The sequence below is a fragment of the Labeo rohita genome, chromosome 12, assembly GCF_022985175.1.
Source record: "Labeo rohita strain BAU-BD-2019 chromosome 12, IGBB_LRoh.1.0, whole genome shotgun sequence".
Classification (NCBI taxonomy): Eukaryota; Metazoa; Chordata; class Actinopteri; order Cypriniformes; family Cyprinidae; genus Labeo; species Labeo rohita.
This window is the reverse complement of record NC_066880.1, coordinates 28,051,199-28,067,771: the sequence shown is the minus strand read 5'-3', so window position 1 is coordinate 28,067,771 and position 16,573 is coordinate 28,051,199. Positions and strand designations below refer to the sequence as shown.

The 16,573-nt window shown below is 37.0% G+C and overlaps 1 protein-coding gene across 1 annotated transcript in view; it reads right to left on the bottom strand.

Annotated features, from left to right (window-relative positions):
• LOC127173816 (growth arrest-specific protein 7) overlaps nt 1–16,573 on the bottom strand; it is a 52,001-nt gene that overhangs the window by 20,685 nt on the left and 14,743 nt on the right. The window contains exons 3-5 of the mRNA XM_051123819.1: nt 12,746–12,823; nt 7,052–7,137; nt 5,497–5,550 (exon numbers count right to left, since the gene is read on the bottom strand). Coding sequence (XP_050979776.1) covers nt 5,497–5,550; nt 7,052–7,137; nt 12,746–12,823 — 218 coding nt within the window. The remainder of the gene's footprint in view (nt 1–5,496; nt 5,551–7,051; nt 7,138–12,745; nt 12,824–16,573) is intronic.

Genomic DNA, 16,573 nt, shown 5'->3' with positions numbered 1-16,573 from the left:
AGCGCCACCTGCTCTGCCTCCGGCTCCGCCCTGGAGGGCTCCTGAGCCTCCTGCTCCGCCCTGCTGGGTACCGCCTGCTCCGCCGTGGAGGTCTTCTCTCATGATCTGGTGGTCCTCAGCTCCTCCCATCTGGCCGACTCCACCCTGGCCTCTTGCTCTGCTTCAGTCCCTTGTTTATCTCCCCTTACATGGACCTGGCCCTCCATCCCTTCCCCAGTTCTGCCTGAGCTCCTCCCCCTTCCTGGACTGGTATTTCTGTTTGGAGTGTCTGGAAGCCACTCTTTTGAGGGGGGGTTATGTCATGTGCCTGGTCTTTGTCTTCTGTATTCGTGTTTAAGGACTTTTATTTTGTAGTTTTTGTGTCTTATTGTTCCCTGCTTCCCTGTACCTCTGTTCCCTTGTTTGTTGCCATGGATCTTCATTGAACCACACCCACTCCCTCATCAGTTACCCCGGTTACCAATTAGATCATTACCTCACCCTGTGTATAAATAGTCCTTGTCTTTCCCCTGTATTTTGTCAGTTGTTTAATGTCTGTGATGGTTGCTCCCTGTTCTTGCCTGGTTTCTCAGTGTTCCCCGTTCTGGATTATTTGTTGTTTTCCTTGGATGTTCAATAAACTCCTGCACATAGATCCTCGTCTCATCTCCGCTTCGTTACACATATAATGAATGCGTGTGTGTGACACTTCAGTTTCCCCCATGAACTTTTGCTTGTATCAGCATAATGATAGCAGTCTTATGAGAATCTATAAATACTTGTACCTAAAACCTAACTATACTGATATGCAGATACTAAACTTAAACCTGAATAACTAGAATTTTGCACAAGAAACTCTCATTCTGTCAATCATATGAAGGTGTAACAAATTAGAGAGTTTCACATCTAACTTTTAAAGTCAAGTATGTTGCAGTAAGTCAAGAGTCATTTTCAGCATTTCTCTAACATTTAATTGTGATTTTTTTCCGTTGTTAACGTTGTTGAAAGTCCTGATAACTCTTATGAACAGCTCTTTGTGTCCCTGATAACGTTTCAGACAGTGACTCATGTCTGACAGTCAGGCTAATACTAGTCTAGCCTGCAATAATAAATCTCAGTTTGTTTACCGAAGAACAAGTCAGTTAAAGGAGATGTCCACTTCCAGAAGAACAATTTACACATAATGTACTCACCCCCTTGTCATCCAAGATGTTCATGGCTTTCTTTCTTCTGTCGTAAAGAAATTATGTTTTTTGAGGAAAACATTTCAGGATTTTTCTCCATATAATGGACTGATATGGTGCCCCGAGTTTGAACTTTCAAAATGCAGTTTAAATGCAGCTTCAAACGATCCCAAATGCGGTTGTAAACGATCCCAGCCGAGGAAGAAGGGTCTTGCCAAAGCAATCGGTTATTTTCATTAAAAAAATACAATTTAAATACTTTTTAATCTGAAACACTCGACAGTTAGGGTATGTTGAAAAAACTCCCTCAACTTCAAAAATTGTTTCAAAATCATCGTACATCACTGCAGAAGTTCCGACCCAGTCTTTGCAAAGTGAACATGCAAAAAAGATCAAACACCCTTAACAAAAAAGGTAAAACAGCGATATAGGGCGATTTCGAAGTTGAGGGAGAACATGCAATCAGAGTTTTTCGACATACACTAACTGTCTTGAGCCAGAATATACAGAGTTCATGGAGAGAAAGACAAGACGAGCGTTTCACATTAAAAAGCAAATATAAATTGAATTATTTTTATGAAAATAACCGATCGTTTCACTAGATAAGACCCTTCTTCCTTGGCTGGGATCGTTTACAACCTCATTTGAGATCGTTTGAAGCCACATTTAAACTGCATTTTGGAAGTTCAAACTCGGGGCACCGTATCAGTCCATTATATGGAGAAAAATGCTGAAATGTTTTCCTCAAAAAACATACTTTCTTTACGACTGAAGAAAGAAAGACATGAACATCTTTGATGACAAGGGGGTGAGTACATTATCTGTAAATTGTTGTTCTGGAAGTGGACTTCTCCTTTAATTTCACCATGTTTAGGCTCCTGTAACACTGTATTGCTGTAATGCTGCATCTTATGGTTGTTCAGTGCAAATTGATCAACTTAAAAATCCATTAATAGTTACACATCAAATAAGATTCAAATCTGCCTTGTAGTTTATGTAATTTCAAAACTTCACATAAGAAATATGCTTATCAAAGCTGCATGGCTGATATTGCTTCTGTAAGTCATAAGACGTTACTCGTATCCTCAGAGACACTGAACATCTCACAGTGTGTCTCTGCCGTTCTGATGCTCGTGAAACAGCACCGCTGTCCCGTTATAACACGCTAACTGAGCACATACATCTCTGTTTTCATCTCATCGATTACAACAGTCATAGCACTCAAAGCATCCTCCTGCTGGATGTGGTTTCATCATCGATCTGTAATGCGTCACAGGTGTGCGTTTCTGATCTGTTTGTGTTGCACAACACAGATGCAACTATGATAATTACACCAGATGCAGAGGAACGTGGATGTAGTCGCACCAGTACATTTGCAACCCAGATTTAGTGTTTTGCAATAATTGGTTACATGAAAACAAAGAAAGAGAAATGTTTTGATTCATTATTATTAGCTTTTGTTGTTTGTCATATTTAATATTTAAAAGCTTGGTGTTAAAGGAGAAGTCCACTTCCAGAACAACAATTCACAAATAATTTACTCACCCCCTTGTCATCCAAGATGTTCATGTCTTTCTGTCTTCAGTCGTAAAGTAATTATGGTTTTTGAGGAAAGCACTTTAGGATTGTACTTCCTATAATGGACTTGAATTGTGCCCCCGATTTAGAACTTCCAAAATGTAGTTTAAATGCAGCTTCAAAGGGCTCTAAACGATCCCAGCTGAGGAAGAAGGGTCTTATCTAGCGAAACAATCTGTAATTTTTTTTGGAAAATAAAAATTTGTATACTTTTTAAGCACAAAAGCTCGTGTAGCACAGATTCTGGCATGCGCGTTCACGACGTTACATACTATTGAATCTTGTCGAAAGGTCACGCCGAATGTAGGCGGAACCACAGACCCAGTGTTTACAAAGCGAACGCGCAAAGACTAACAAAGTGCAAGTAAGTCAAACGCTGTTTACAAACCAAAAGATACAATGTGTCGGACGATTCTGAAGCTGTAGGAGAAAATAAGATGGAGTTTTTCGCCATACTCTACCATTTTTAGCCAGAGTACACCGCCGATTAACTTAGACATGATTCGTAGCAGTGATAGGGAGTTGGGATCATTTTACCGACTCTGACCTTTGAGTCTCGTTCAGCAAAATGAACTAATCATTTTTTCGAGTCATTTAGCAAAATCAGCATCATCTGACAGCCCCATAAGATGAACGAACGACTCAAAAAACCTGAAGATTTGAAACAGGTGAACTAATTCCAGTACAAAACCTAATAGGATGTTGCGATCGATCGTTTCGCTAGACAAGACCCTTCTTCCTCAGCTGGGATTATTTAGAGCCCTTTGAAGCTGCATTTAAACTACATTTTTAAAGTTCAAATTCGGGGCACAATTGAAGTCCATTATATGAAGAAAAATCCTGAAATGCTTTCCTCAAAAACCATAATTTCTTTACGACTGAAGACAGAAAGACATGAACATCTTGGATGACAAGGGGGTGAGTAAATTATTTGTGAATTGTTGTTCTGGAAGTGGACTTCTCCTTTAATAATCAGTATATTTAGTCAGGCAAAAATGAAATCACTTTGGGGCTCCAAATTCTTGTATAGCACAAACAGTGTTGGGGAAAGTTACTTTTAAAAGTAACGCATTAGAATATTGCATTATTCCATAATAAAGTAACTAACTGTTTTACTTGCTTTCTTTATATGGAAAGTAATGGATTTAATTACTTTTGCATTACTTTTTGTCACCTGGGCTGGGCTTGTTTATTTTATTTATTTATTTATTTTTACAAAAAAAAAAAGTTATATTTCCCTTTCACACTAAAAATGAGAATAATAAGCCTCATGCTAAAGGAAGTGTGTCTGCACCTCACTTCAAATTTAACTTGGAGACAGGAGAGCTGTCAGTGAATAAATTGGAAAACAAAGTAACTTCCATTACTTATTTGAAAAAGAAACTCAAATATTTTGATGTAAAAGTAATGTGTTACTTTATTAGTTACTTGAAAGAGTAATCTGATTACTTAATTCCCATTACTTGTAATGTGTTACCCCCAACACTGGGCACAATACTATAATGTGCCATATATATTCAATATAGTCAAACAGTATATTAATGACAAGAAATGGGAATTATGAATCGATTGGATTATTAAATGCACTGCTGTACTTTTGAGGTCTGTTAAAACCCAATATGTGTACTTTTACTCTGTTACACTTACAAGGTGAAAATAATAGGTAGCAGAACAAAGTGCAAGTGCCATATTTCATCATGACTTAAATCTTCTCAGGCTGGTTTTAAAATAAAAAATAGTTTTTAAAAAAGAAATCCTAATGTGACAAGCCAATCAATCATACATGAGTTCATTACTGGTGAATAAGTCCTTTCAGACACATATTAATGTGTTTTTATAAAAGCCATCGCTATAGATTGATGAACTTGAGTGTGAACACAATCTTGAAGTGTGAACACTGTCTTATTATTATTATTATTATTATTATTAGTCTACAAATCAATATATTCAGCTGTCAAACCACTGTAAAATCATCTGCTGAATATATTCAGGATAATTCACTTTATCCTGGTTTCACTTTAGCATCTGCTGTCCAAGAGTCTTAGACAGAAAAGCTGAGTCCCTCAGCTGTCATCAGTGTGAAAAGATGGATCTCAAAATCATACAGTCATTGTTGGAAAGGGTTCAAATACACAAAAATGCTGAAAAACCAAGGAATTTGTGGGACCTGAAGGATTTTTCTGAAGAACAGCGGGCAGTTTAACTGTTTAGGACAAACAAGGGACTCATGAACAAACAAAAAAACACAGTATTAACAACACAGTATTAAAAATCAAGTGTATGTAAACTTTTGAACAGGCTCATTTGTATAAATTCAACCTAAGGTAAACTTTTTTTATGTTAATTATCTTATTCAGGTCAGTACTAAATAAAAAATAACATGCATTTTGTATGATCCCTCTTATTTTGGTAAAATAATTAACATTTTGCAGACTTTGCAAGGTGTTTGTATACTTTTGACCTCAACTGTAACTATCTGCCTATTGGTTAACATGATCCAATGGCCTGCATGATGTCAGAAGATAAGGAAAGTCATTGCAGAGGCAGCGCAAGTTAGAACAAATTGTTTCAAGATAACATTTTGTTTTCATTATAAAAGCATGCACCAAAAATTTGTTCAAAATAAAACCAAAAACATGCTTTAGCAATGTAAACAGTGTCCACTTGGGTTTCCTGTTTACTTGAATGTGCTTTGCTGTCATGCAGTTTAAGCATCTGAGATCAGTGTGTGTGTTTGTTTAGTTATCATACTCACAGTTACTGTGGATTCACACTCCTGCTTCCTGCTGGGTGAAGTCGAGCCGGGACTCTGACAGAAGACACAAAACTGAGCGTCAGACATCATAGTAATGCTGCAGTGTTTGTTTGTGTGATGAGAGTTGTCATCTCCACCCTGTGCTCATCAGAAGCAAGGGCGGATGAACAAAAGGAGAAGAGGGAGAGAGAAAAGAAAAGTCCCTTGGTTCTCTCGTGTTTGGGTTTCACAGATGGCATCTGCCGCACCTTCAGTAAAAGGTGATATTGTGTCACTGCAACATGTTTTTCAGAACACTTCCCCCATCTTCCATTGGTTGGACTGACATAGGCCCGCCCCCAGATGCATGCTATTGGTTGAGCGGATGTTGCTGTGTCGGGATGCAATGTTTTGAGAGCAGCACACAGGCGTTTTCAGGAGAATCAGCCTTCGAATGGCTTACTAATAGTTAGTCTTGTAAAGCCAGACCTTTGATTAACAGCATAAGCAAATTACAGATGATTCTGGCCAAAAATCGCCCACTTAAACAGGAAGAAAATGCCTGACCAACCCATAGAGCACTCAAGCTCAGCAATGACAGATTGGCGTGGGGAAAAATAATAAGGGCTGATTATTTCACCGAAAAACATCTGAAATAATTAAGATTTTGCAGTGCATTTTTTTCAGTAAAAACTGTAAAAATGTGAAATATTATTACAATTTAAAATAGCTGTTTTCTATGTGAATATTATGGTAAATGTAATTTATTGCTGTGATCAAAGCTGAATTTTCAGCATCACTACTCTAGTCTTCATTGTCACATGATCCTTCAGAAATCATTCTAATATGCTTATGTACTGCTCAAGAAAGATTTCTAAATATTAGCAATGTAAAAAACAGTTGTGCTGCTTCATATTTTTGTTGAAGCTGTGATACATTTTACTTTTCAGGATTCTTTTATGAATAGAAAGTTTAGAAGAACAGCATTCATTTGAAATAGAAATATTTCATAAGATTAGAAATCTCTTTAATGTCACTGTTGATCACTTTAACACATCCTTGATGAATAAAAGCATTCATTTATTTAAGAAAAAAATGAATAATCAGATTTGATCATGGATATTTAGTTTGATTTCTGCAGACTGCCTCGAAAACATACTGATGATCAGAGAACAAACTGGATAAATTAAATTCAGGTTCATCCTGAAAAACAGTCATTTTGCTACGATAAAGTGACTCATTTCCTGGTGGACTGATAAAAAGCACCTGTGTGTCAGATTATGTAAGATTTTGGCAGATTGAGAAAATGCTTTATAATCCCTCCAAAAAAATCATATCAATCATATGTTGAATCATCAGTAAATCAATATGCAGTAAATTTAACTAGTTCATAAAGTCTCAGCTTGAGTTTCAGTTAATGCCTTGTTTTAATGCCAGTGATGCAGATGGAGAGATGGAGAAAAAATTACTTTTGGAAGCTGAGGTTGAGCTATTGCATTAAATCAGATTTCTTGTCCAGGGGAATCTGTTAAATGAATACATGAGGATTAGTCCATATGTGAGAGATCAGCCGTACCTGTTGATCTGTGCTGGTCTTTCGCATCAGTACATGCGATGGTTCAGTCTGATGCAACGGGCTGCCGTTACCGTGAAATCCATTCACTGGAGAGGAAGAAAACACTGAGATGAGTTTGATTTAGAGCCAGGAGAGATCAACATCTTTTCCTCTCGCAAGGTCATTTAACAAAGACACAAACCAGTGTGTAATTAACAGAATGCTGAACTATTGTGTACAGAATCAATGCAAGTCTCCGCTTGTGAATTGACTGCACCAAGGCGGCTTTCTAGATGACACTGCCTTAAAAGAAGAATTCACACATATAGTTTGTTGATATACCAAAAAGAGCCAACTTATTTGGTCATGCGATTAGGAACTGGAATCAGTGAAAGAATCGGCTCATAACAGTCATGCGTTCGGTAATTAGACCACATATGTTCTTGATTCTCAAAAAAGAATCTGTTCATAAGAGTCATTCTTTATGGAATTCGACTACACTGGTTATCTACATTTTTGAATCACTAGGAAGAAATCATAAGAGTCAGTTGTTCAGGAGCCAGATTGTATGGTTGTGTATGTTTTTGAATCACTAAAAGGAATCAGCTCATAAGAGTCATGAGTTCAGGAATCTAACTACACTGATTGTGTATGCTTTTGAATCACTAAGAAGAATCTGTTTATAGGAGTCATGCTTTCAAGAATTGGACTACACTGGTGTGCATTCCCTAAAAGCCTTGTTAGCTAACTATTGTCTTTGGGAAACACACCCCTGGTTAACTATGCTTTTAAATCACTAAAAAGAACTGGCTCACAAGAGTCAATCGTGCAGGAATCAGACTGCAAAGTTGTGTATGTTTTTGAATCATTAAAAAGAATCAGTTCATAAGAGTCATTCGTACAGGTATCGGACTGCACTGCTTGTGAATGCTTCTGAATCACTAAAAAGAATCAGATCATAAGAGTCATGCTTTCAGGAAATGGACTACACTGGGGTGCATTTCCCAAAAGCCTTGTTTGGTTAACTGTGGTCGCAAGTTCCATTAAACTCTGCAGTGAAAAACGGAACTTGTGACCATAGTTGCTTTTGGGAAACGCACCCCTGGTTGAATATGTTTTTGAATCACTAAAAAGAATCAGCTCATAAGACTCAGTCATTCAGACTACACAGTTGTGTATGTTTTTGATTCACTAAAAACAATCAGCTCATAAGAGTCATTTGAACAGGAATTTGACTACACTGGTTGTCTATGTTTTTGAATCACTAAAAAGAATCGACTCATAAGAGTCAGTCGAACAGCTATCAGACTACACTGCTGGTGAAGTTTTTGAAGAATCTGCTTATAAGAGTCAGTCGTTCAGGAGCCAGACTGCATGGTTGTGTTTGTTTTTGATTCGCCAAAAAGAATCAGCTCATGAGAGTCGTTCGTACAGGTATTGGACTACACTGCTTGTGTATGTTTTTGAATCACTAAAAATAATCAGTTAATTTGAGTCAGTTGTACAGGTATTGGACTACACTGCCTGTGTATGTTTCTAAATCACTAAAAGGAATCAGTTCATAAGAGTCATTCTTTCAGGAATTTGACTACACTGGTTGTCTATGTTTTTGAATCACTAGGAAGAATCGGCTCATAAGAGTCAATCGTTTAGGAACCAGACTGCATGGTTGTGTATGTTTTTGAATCACTAAAAAGAATCGGGTCATAAGAGTCATGAGTTCAGGAATTGGACTACCCTGTTTTGTATGGTTTGAATCACTATAAGTATCCGTTCAAAAGAGTTTCAGGAATTAGACTGCACTGGAGTGCATTTCCCAAAAGTCTTGTTTGGTTAAATGTGGTCGCAAGTTCCACTGAACTCGATTCTTAAAAACAGAACTTGTGACCATAGTTGCTTTTGGGAAATGCACCCCTGGTTGACTATGTTTTTGAATCACTAAAAAGAATCAGCTCATAAGAGTCAGTCGTTCAAGAATCAGACTAAATAGTTGTGTATATTTTTGATTCACCAAAAAGAATCAGCTCATAAGAGTCATTTGTACAGGTATTGGACTACACTGCTTGTGTATGCTTTCGATTCACTAAAATGAATCAGTTCAAAAGAGCCATTCCTTTTTAGGAAGACGAATACAGTGGCTGTATTTGTTTTTGAATCACTAGGATTAATCGGCTCATAAGAGCCAATCGTTCAGGAATCAGACTGTTTTGTGTATGTTTTTGATTCGGCAAAAAGAATCAGCTCATAAGAGTCATTCAAACAGGTATTGGTCTACACTGCTTGTGTATCACTACACTGCTCTTGATTCACCAAAAAGAATCAGCTCATAAGAGTCATTTGTACAGGTATTGGACTACACTGCTTGTGTATGCTTTCGAGTCACTAAAATGAATCAGTTCAAAAAAATCATTCCTTTTTAGGAAGACGAATACAATGGCTGTATACATTTTTGAATCACTAGGATTAATCGGCTTATAAGAGTCAATCGTTCAGGAATCAGACTCTTTTGTGTATGTTTTTGATTCTCCAAAAAGAATCAGCTCACAAGAGTCATTCAAACAGGTAATGGACTACACTGCTTGTGTATCACTACACTGCTTTTGAATCACTAAAAACAATCAGTTCATAAGAGTCATTCTTTAAGGAATTTGACTACACTGGTTATCTATGTTTGTGAATCACTATAGAAAGAATTGGCTCTTAAGAGCCAGTCGTTCAGGAATCAGACTGTTTGTGTATGTTTTTGATTCACTAAAAAGAATCTGCTCGTATGAGTCATTCAGATTCAGAATCGGTAGCAGTTATGTGGCACAACTTTTACTTTAACTTCACATTTTTGTGTAGTCTATTCCTCTAATAGCTCCAGTGAGCAGGCCAAGGACAACAGTAGTCAGAGAGCAAGTACCTGAAGAAGAAAATGATTCTTTTATCATTGAGACACCAATATCTCCAGCCTTCCAGACGTGTTACAGCACCTCCTGCACTCGGTCTAATTATAAACAGCCTGACTGTATTTGTGGAACAAAAGAGGCTGTTCTGATGCTGATGGTCTACGTGCGATAACAAGCTGCTCCATTCTGCTTTATCAAGGGAGGGTCATTTCAAATGTCAGAGCAAAAAGCCCTCGCTCAAACTCCTAAGAACAATGCTAGTTATCAACAATTAGTTTAAATAAGTCTGAGAGATGCTTTGAAGCAATAGTTCAACCAACAATAAAAACCTGAAAATGTCATCCAAAATGTAGATGAATTTGTTTTTTCAACAGATATGGAGAAATGTAGCATTACATCACTTGCTCACCAATGGAAGTGAATGGGTGCCGTCAGAATGAGAGTCCAAACAGCTGATAAAAACATCACAATAATCCACAAGTAATCAACACCATACCTGTCTAGCAATTAACGACTCATGAAGATGACGGCACCCATTCACTGCAGAGGATTCATTGGTGAACAAGTGATGGAATGCTACATTTCTCCAAATCTGATGAGGAAACAAACTTATCTACTCTCTATCTTGCATAACCTGAGGGTGAGGACATTTTCAGAAAATGTTTATTTGAACTATTGATTTACCCTTCAAGTGTGATTTTATTACAGTTATCCATCATAGGAAGCACATTAAAACGCTCCTAATTTTCCATGAATCAGTCTCCATCAGAAACAGCACAAAGTCTCAGTTGGTCACTTGTTCAGGAAGGGTAGAGCAGGATCCTTCTGAGTGATGAGACAGGCTTTCCGCTGAGATGTGCTCATCCTGAACATGTCTACTGTTTCCTCCCTCAGTCCGTGTGCAATGACACTCATTTCTCTTCAGCTGGCTCATAATGTCATTTGCTCTATGGTGTGCCGTCCACATGCTGGATCTCTGGTGGACGCGATTATCCTGTCCATCTATCATTAAGATGTGCTGCTAGACATTGTAAAATGCTGATAGCCATTGCAAATCAAATCTAGAGTACTAAACGGAGCTCAGGACGGAGGTGGGACAGTAGATTCTCCATTAGCTGATTTGTGGATAGATGGAGGAGGAAAAGCTTTTGGACAAGCATTGACCTATAGTAATTTACAGTGGGGTCCGAAAGTCTGAGAGCACAGTGTCAGTCTGAGATAAACTTAAACCTGGATGTAAAGAATGTTTTGAGGTGAAAAAGGTCAAAATGATGCAGGAGACTTAAAACAAATAAAAAAGACAAACTACAACAGCTAAGAACTTTTGACTTTCATTTTCCTTTTTAATCCAACTTCTCAAATATTCGACCAGTCTCTAGACAAAATCTCTAGACTGAAACTAAAGCAGCTGACCTAGAAAGGCTGTTCCTAGATAGCCAAAACTAACTAGAGTTTGATTGGCTGGTGTTGAGAGCAGGTCTGTATGCTAAGGTGAATCATTAACTTCAACTATTCAACAGATTTCACACAGCAAAGTTGTGAATCATAAATGAGTGTGTATCACACACTGCTTTCTGTTGATGCTTTACTACAATTTACTAAGGAGGTAGATGCTTTGATACTGAAAAAAGCACTTGTTTATAGTCAATCACTGGTTCTTTCTGTGTTTCCTAACATTTTCAGGCCGAACAGATTTGTAAATGAAGAAATGTAGCATTCCTTCACTTGTTCACCAAATGGATCCTCTGCAGTAAATGGATGCCGTCAGAATGAGAGTCCAAACAGCAGATAAAAACATCACAATAATCCACACCACTCCAGTCTATCAATGAACATCTTTTGAAGCCAAAAGCTGTGTGTTTGTAAGAAATAAATCCATCATTAAGATGTTTTTAACTAAAATGCCAGTCCATAATCCACAATAACATTTCCTCCAGTGAAGAAGTCCATCTCCTGTTGTCCTCTCCCATCAAAATCCACACACATATTTGTTTAGAGCTGTTCTGGCTTGTAAACAGTGCTCAATCTGTGCATATTTCTCTCCTGATTCAGACCAAACCACTTTTCTACTGGAGGAAGTGTTATTATGGATTATGGACTCGTATTTTAGTTAAAAACATCTTAATGATGGATTTGTTTGTTACAAACACGCAGTTTTTGGCTTCTCAATATGTTAATTGATGGACTGGAGTGGTGTGGATTATTGTGATGTTTTTAGCAGCTGTTTATACTCTCATTCTGACGGCACCCATTCACTACAGAAGATCCATTGGAGAGCAAGTCTCAAGTCAATCTGACGAAGAAACAAACTCATCTCTATCTTGGACGACCTGAGGGTGAGTTCATTTTCAGCAAAAGTTAATTTTTAGGTGAACTGTTCCTTTAATGTAACCTGAGCGATCAAAACTATAAATATATATGTTGTTGTTGATATCCGCTGGTAGAGATTCCCACAGACAGCATTCCAAACACAGATAAAACTGAAACACAGGAAATCTGTAATCAGAGGCCGCTGTGGTTTCCCTGCCATTCAAATACGCCTCTGGCCAAAAGTCCTGACAGTCAATGCTCTCAGTTCAGTTTGGACACATCATCCATGCCTTTTCATTTCTGCTTTTATCAGAAAACAGCAGTTATAAACTGGACATTAATTAAGCACTGGAGAAGGTCATGTTGTAACTGAAAAATTTGCAGTTTTGCATTTTTCTTGTCTTTTTTCAACCTCATAGTGTGTGGGCATTGTTTGCAATCTATTTGAATTTAAACATCAAACATGTAAGCCTCTATACATGGTGATTTTCATATCGAAAGGTGCGTTTCCTACCTGTTGGGATGGAGTTCTTGTGTTTCACTGGTGTTTTCGGGGTGCCAGGCGTGCTGGACGGCCGCTCCCATGTTGTCTCTGAAAAATCAAAATCAAGCCATTTCCTGTTAATTACATCATCTGTTTTCTTCTGTTGGGAGGTAATGCTCAATAAACGGCACATCGGTAATAACTTAATGCACGATGCTCTCACAGGGGCGTATCAGATATTCACAGACAGACACAAATCAATCCTCAGTACCAATCGACTACTAAAACCTGTTTTAGCAAGTACAGATGTCTTCTGTGTGTCATTTTTGGTAATTTACAGTTAATCAAATCATACGTCATTTTACTGTATTTCTCCTTTAAAAGTTTCCAGGTAAACTGTACTGTATTACATACATAACTAGCCTGAAGTTTAAGTAATAAGTATTATTATTTCTCAGATTTAACACTAACGACTCTCAAATGACATGGTGAAAACAAATGCAGAAGCATTAAAAATAATAATACACATTAGACATGCATATACAGTTTCATAAATAAAGCATTGCACAGAACGTTTTCTCAATAAAGTGCAATGCATGCATCTGATTAGATTTATTGTTGTCATTGATACAGAACTGCATTTTAATCCTGCTTGGATAATCATAACATATGTCCTCTGTGCATATGCAATCGTGAAGTAAGTTGGGAAACAGCCTGATGAACATCTGATTGAGCTACGACTATGAAACAGAGAAGCCTGTTACTAAGCAACAAGCATCTGAGAAGCTGATTAGTCTAATTATTTACTTCAAACGAGCCGTGAGCGCTTGAACAGACAGGACTGGGCTCGACATCTACTGTATTATTGTAGTTTGTGCTCAGCAGCGGCCGATCTTCCGGCCAGAACGGGACTGTGTCACGCTCTTCCAATCTGTGACGAATGTTGTATTTCGGCTCTATGGGTGATGAATAATGGCCTAGTTTCTGTGTTCTGTAGTTCATCTTTAATTTACCACCATCTGTACCGGCTCTGTTGTTCCTCCAGCTACTGAACGAGTCATGAGTGTTGAATCAAACAATTAGGAAACAGGTTTCATCTTAGGACATGGCAGCACATACAACGTCACAGTTTGACTACTGGCATTGAATTCAGTCTGAGTACTCAAACTGATCTGCTCTGTTTTACCTGAAACTTAGGTTTAACTTTGGAAAATTTAAAAATGCATCTAAAATATTTCATTGATCATTCCATTCACTTCTTAAGGACAAATTGGTTGGAAATTTGTTCTGATTTTTAAAACCTTAAAGGTCCACTGAGTGCATATTTACACTGTCTGAATCGTTCCCTATCTCCCTAGTGCACTACTTGAAAATACCATTGATTCACCATAAAGCAAATACTAATTCTGTGATCATGTGACCGATTTCAGCCACAACACTATTTATAGTGTAGGGGGCGGGACTTTTCACATTCTAGAGAGCATTTGATTGGACAGAAAGTTTGTTGAGAAGCTGAAGCCAGGGTGATGTCATTAAAATCATTGATCCATATTGGTGGAAGTAAGAGACTGTAAGTTTTGAATGCTTATACCTTCTAAATGCGAATTTTGTCATTGTTTTGGAGCACACTAGCTTATAGGTAACCTTAAGGCTAACATATTCATACTAAAGCCAAGAAACTTCAATGTTGTTTTCATGGGGACTTTAATGGTATAAATTTCTGTCAATATTCAAATATACCGGATTAATACAATTTGATTGTTTTCCCGAAAGTGTAAATACTGTGTGTACTGTGGTGATTTTCTGTAGTGATTTCTGTGGTGAGTTTGTGGATCTCAATCTGCCTGGCAACAGCAACACTGGCTTGACCAATGGTGTGAGTTTGGGGCAGGGTTATCGGTTGTCTTGATCAATGACAGGAAACCTGTTCAGAAAACCTGTTTGATAACAATTATTACTTTTTTTTTGCAAAATTCAGTGATATTAATCTATGGGAGTAATTTCTTCCACTAAAAGAAAAACAGTTCTGCCTTTTTCTCACAGTTCTAAGTTAATATCTCACAATTCAGACTTTTCCTCTAAGTACTGAGAGTTTATATCTTGCAATTCACACTTTTTTTCCACAATTCTGCATTTATATCTTGCAATTCTAAGTTTATGTCTTGCAATTATGGCTTTTTTTTCACAATTCTGCATTTGTCTTGCAATTCTGAGTTCTCTCAATTTTTTTGTTTATTTTTTTTTTGTTTCCAGCATGAAATAAAAAAAACATAATTGCGATATTTAATATTATGATACACACTTCCTTTTTTTTTTTTTGCAAGTTTATATCTCACAATTCTAAGTTTACATCTTGCAATTCAGATCTTTTAATCACAATTTTAAATTTATATTCCACAATTCTACATTTTTTTGCAATTTTAAGTTTAAATCTTGCAATTCTGTTTTCTTTTGTTTCCACTACTGAATATATAAAAAAACCTTAATTGTGACTTTTTATCTAACAATTCCAACTTAATTTTTTTCCCCAACTGCAAGTTTATATCTCGCAATTCAGACTTTTTATCGCAATTCTGCATTTCTTTGGTAATTTCTTGGAATTCTCAGTTTATATTTCACTATATATTTCATTTTAATTTTCTCAGAATTGCGAGAGAAAAATTCTAAACTGAGAGATATATATGCATAATTGTGAGGGAATCGTAAGATATAAAGCATTTTTACACAATTAAGTTTTTGTCCCATGGCGGAAACGAGCTTCCATACTAATGCAATAGAAATGTATACATTTTTAAAATTTAACTCCCATTTCTACGTCCTTCTCATCGATCTCTTTTAGATCTCAGTGGGTTTCCGGAACTCTCCACCTGCAGGTTAGTGAGGTTGATCTGAAACAAGCGGTTTAGTTATTTATTTATTCATATTCATGTGTGTTCCCCAGCAGAAAACACATTCACTAAACCACAGCCAAGAAGAGGAAGGAAACCACACACGCACACAATCACACACATATGCGCACACATACACACACATATGCACATGTTACCATGGCGATCAGACAACACAACAACCCTCTGTTTCATCCACATGAACTTCAACACAAACTACAAATCAAGCCAAAACCAAGGAGCTTAAAAGACTCTCGGGATGTTTGTGTGAGACAGACTGTGTGTGAATGAGTAACGGACCCAGAGAAGTTAATAACGTCCTAATAATCATTAATCAGGCAGGACTGGATCTGGATGGCATGACGAAATGCTCGGTGGATTCCAGTTTCTCTTACTCACAGACTTTGTAGGATTATTGTAATTGGTTGGTTAGAAGACTGATTTGTTTTCTTGCTTTCACAACTCACGCCTTCTCTCAGTTTCACAATTTAGCTCAAGTAATAACGAGGAGTGAATGTGGCCTTTACTGCCCACTCCATAGGTGGAGTTGGGCTGTTTTCAAGTGTCACTGGCAACCTTGGAAATGCAAGTGATGTAATGGTAAGAAATTCATTATGGGGAAGATGAATGTGTTCATTATTAAATGTCAAGTACCTAAATGTGAATATTCAAGCCTATAAATCAGTATAGAAGTCATTTTTCTTCCAAAAACTGGTGCAGGATTTTCACAGAAATCGCTAATAAAATACTGTACAAATAATAGTACAAAAAAACAAAAAATACAAAGAAACACATTAAATTAAATACATTTTCAAATAGAAATACTAAGTATTTTCTTGTGGAACTTCAGAATATTGTTTTTACAGTAAACTGCATTGAAATGTGAAAAACTAAATAAATGAATTTAATTTAAACTAATATAAAATTTAAAAAATATATTTACATTTTATAAAAAAAAAAAAAAAAAAAC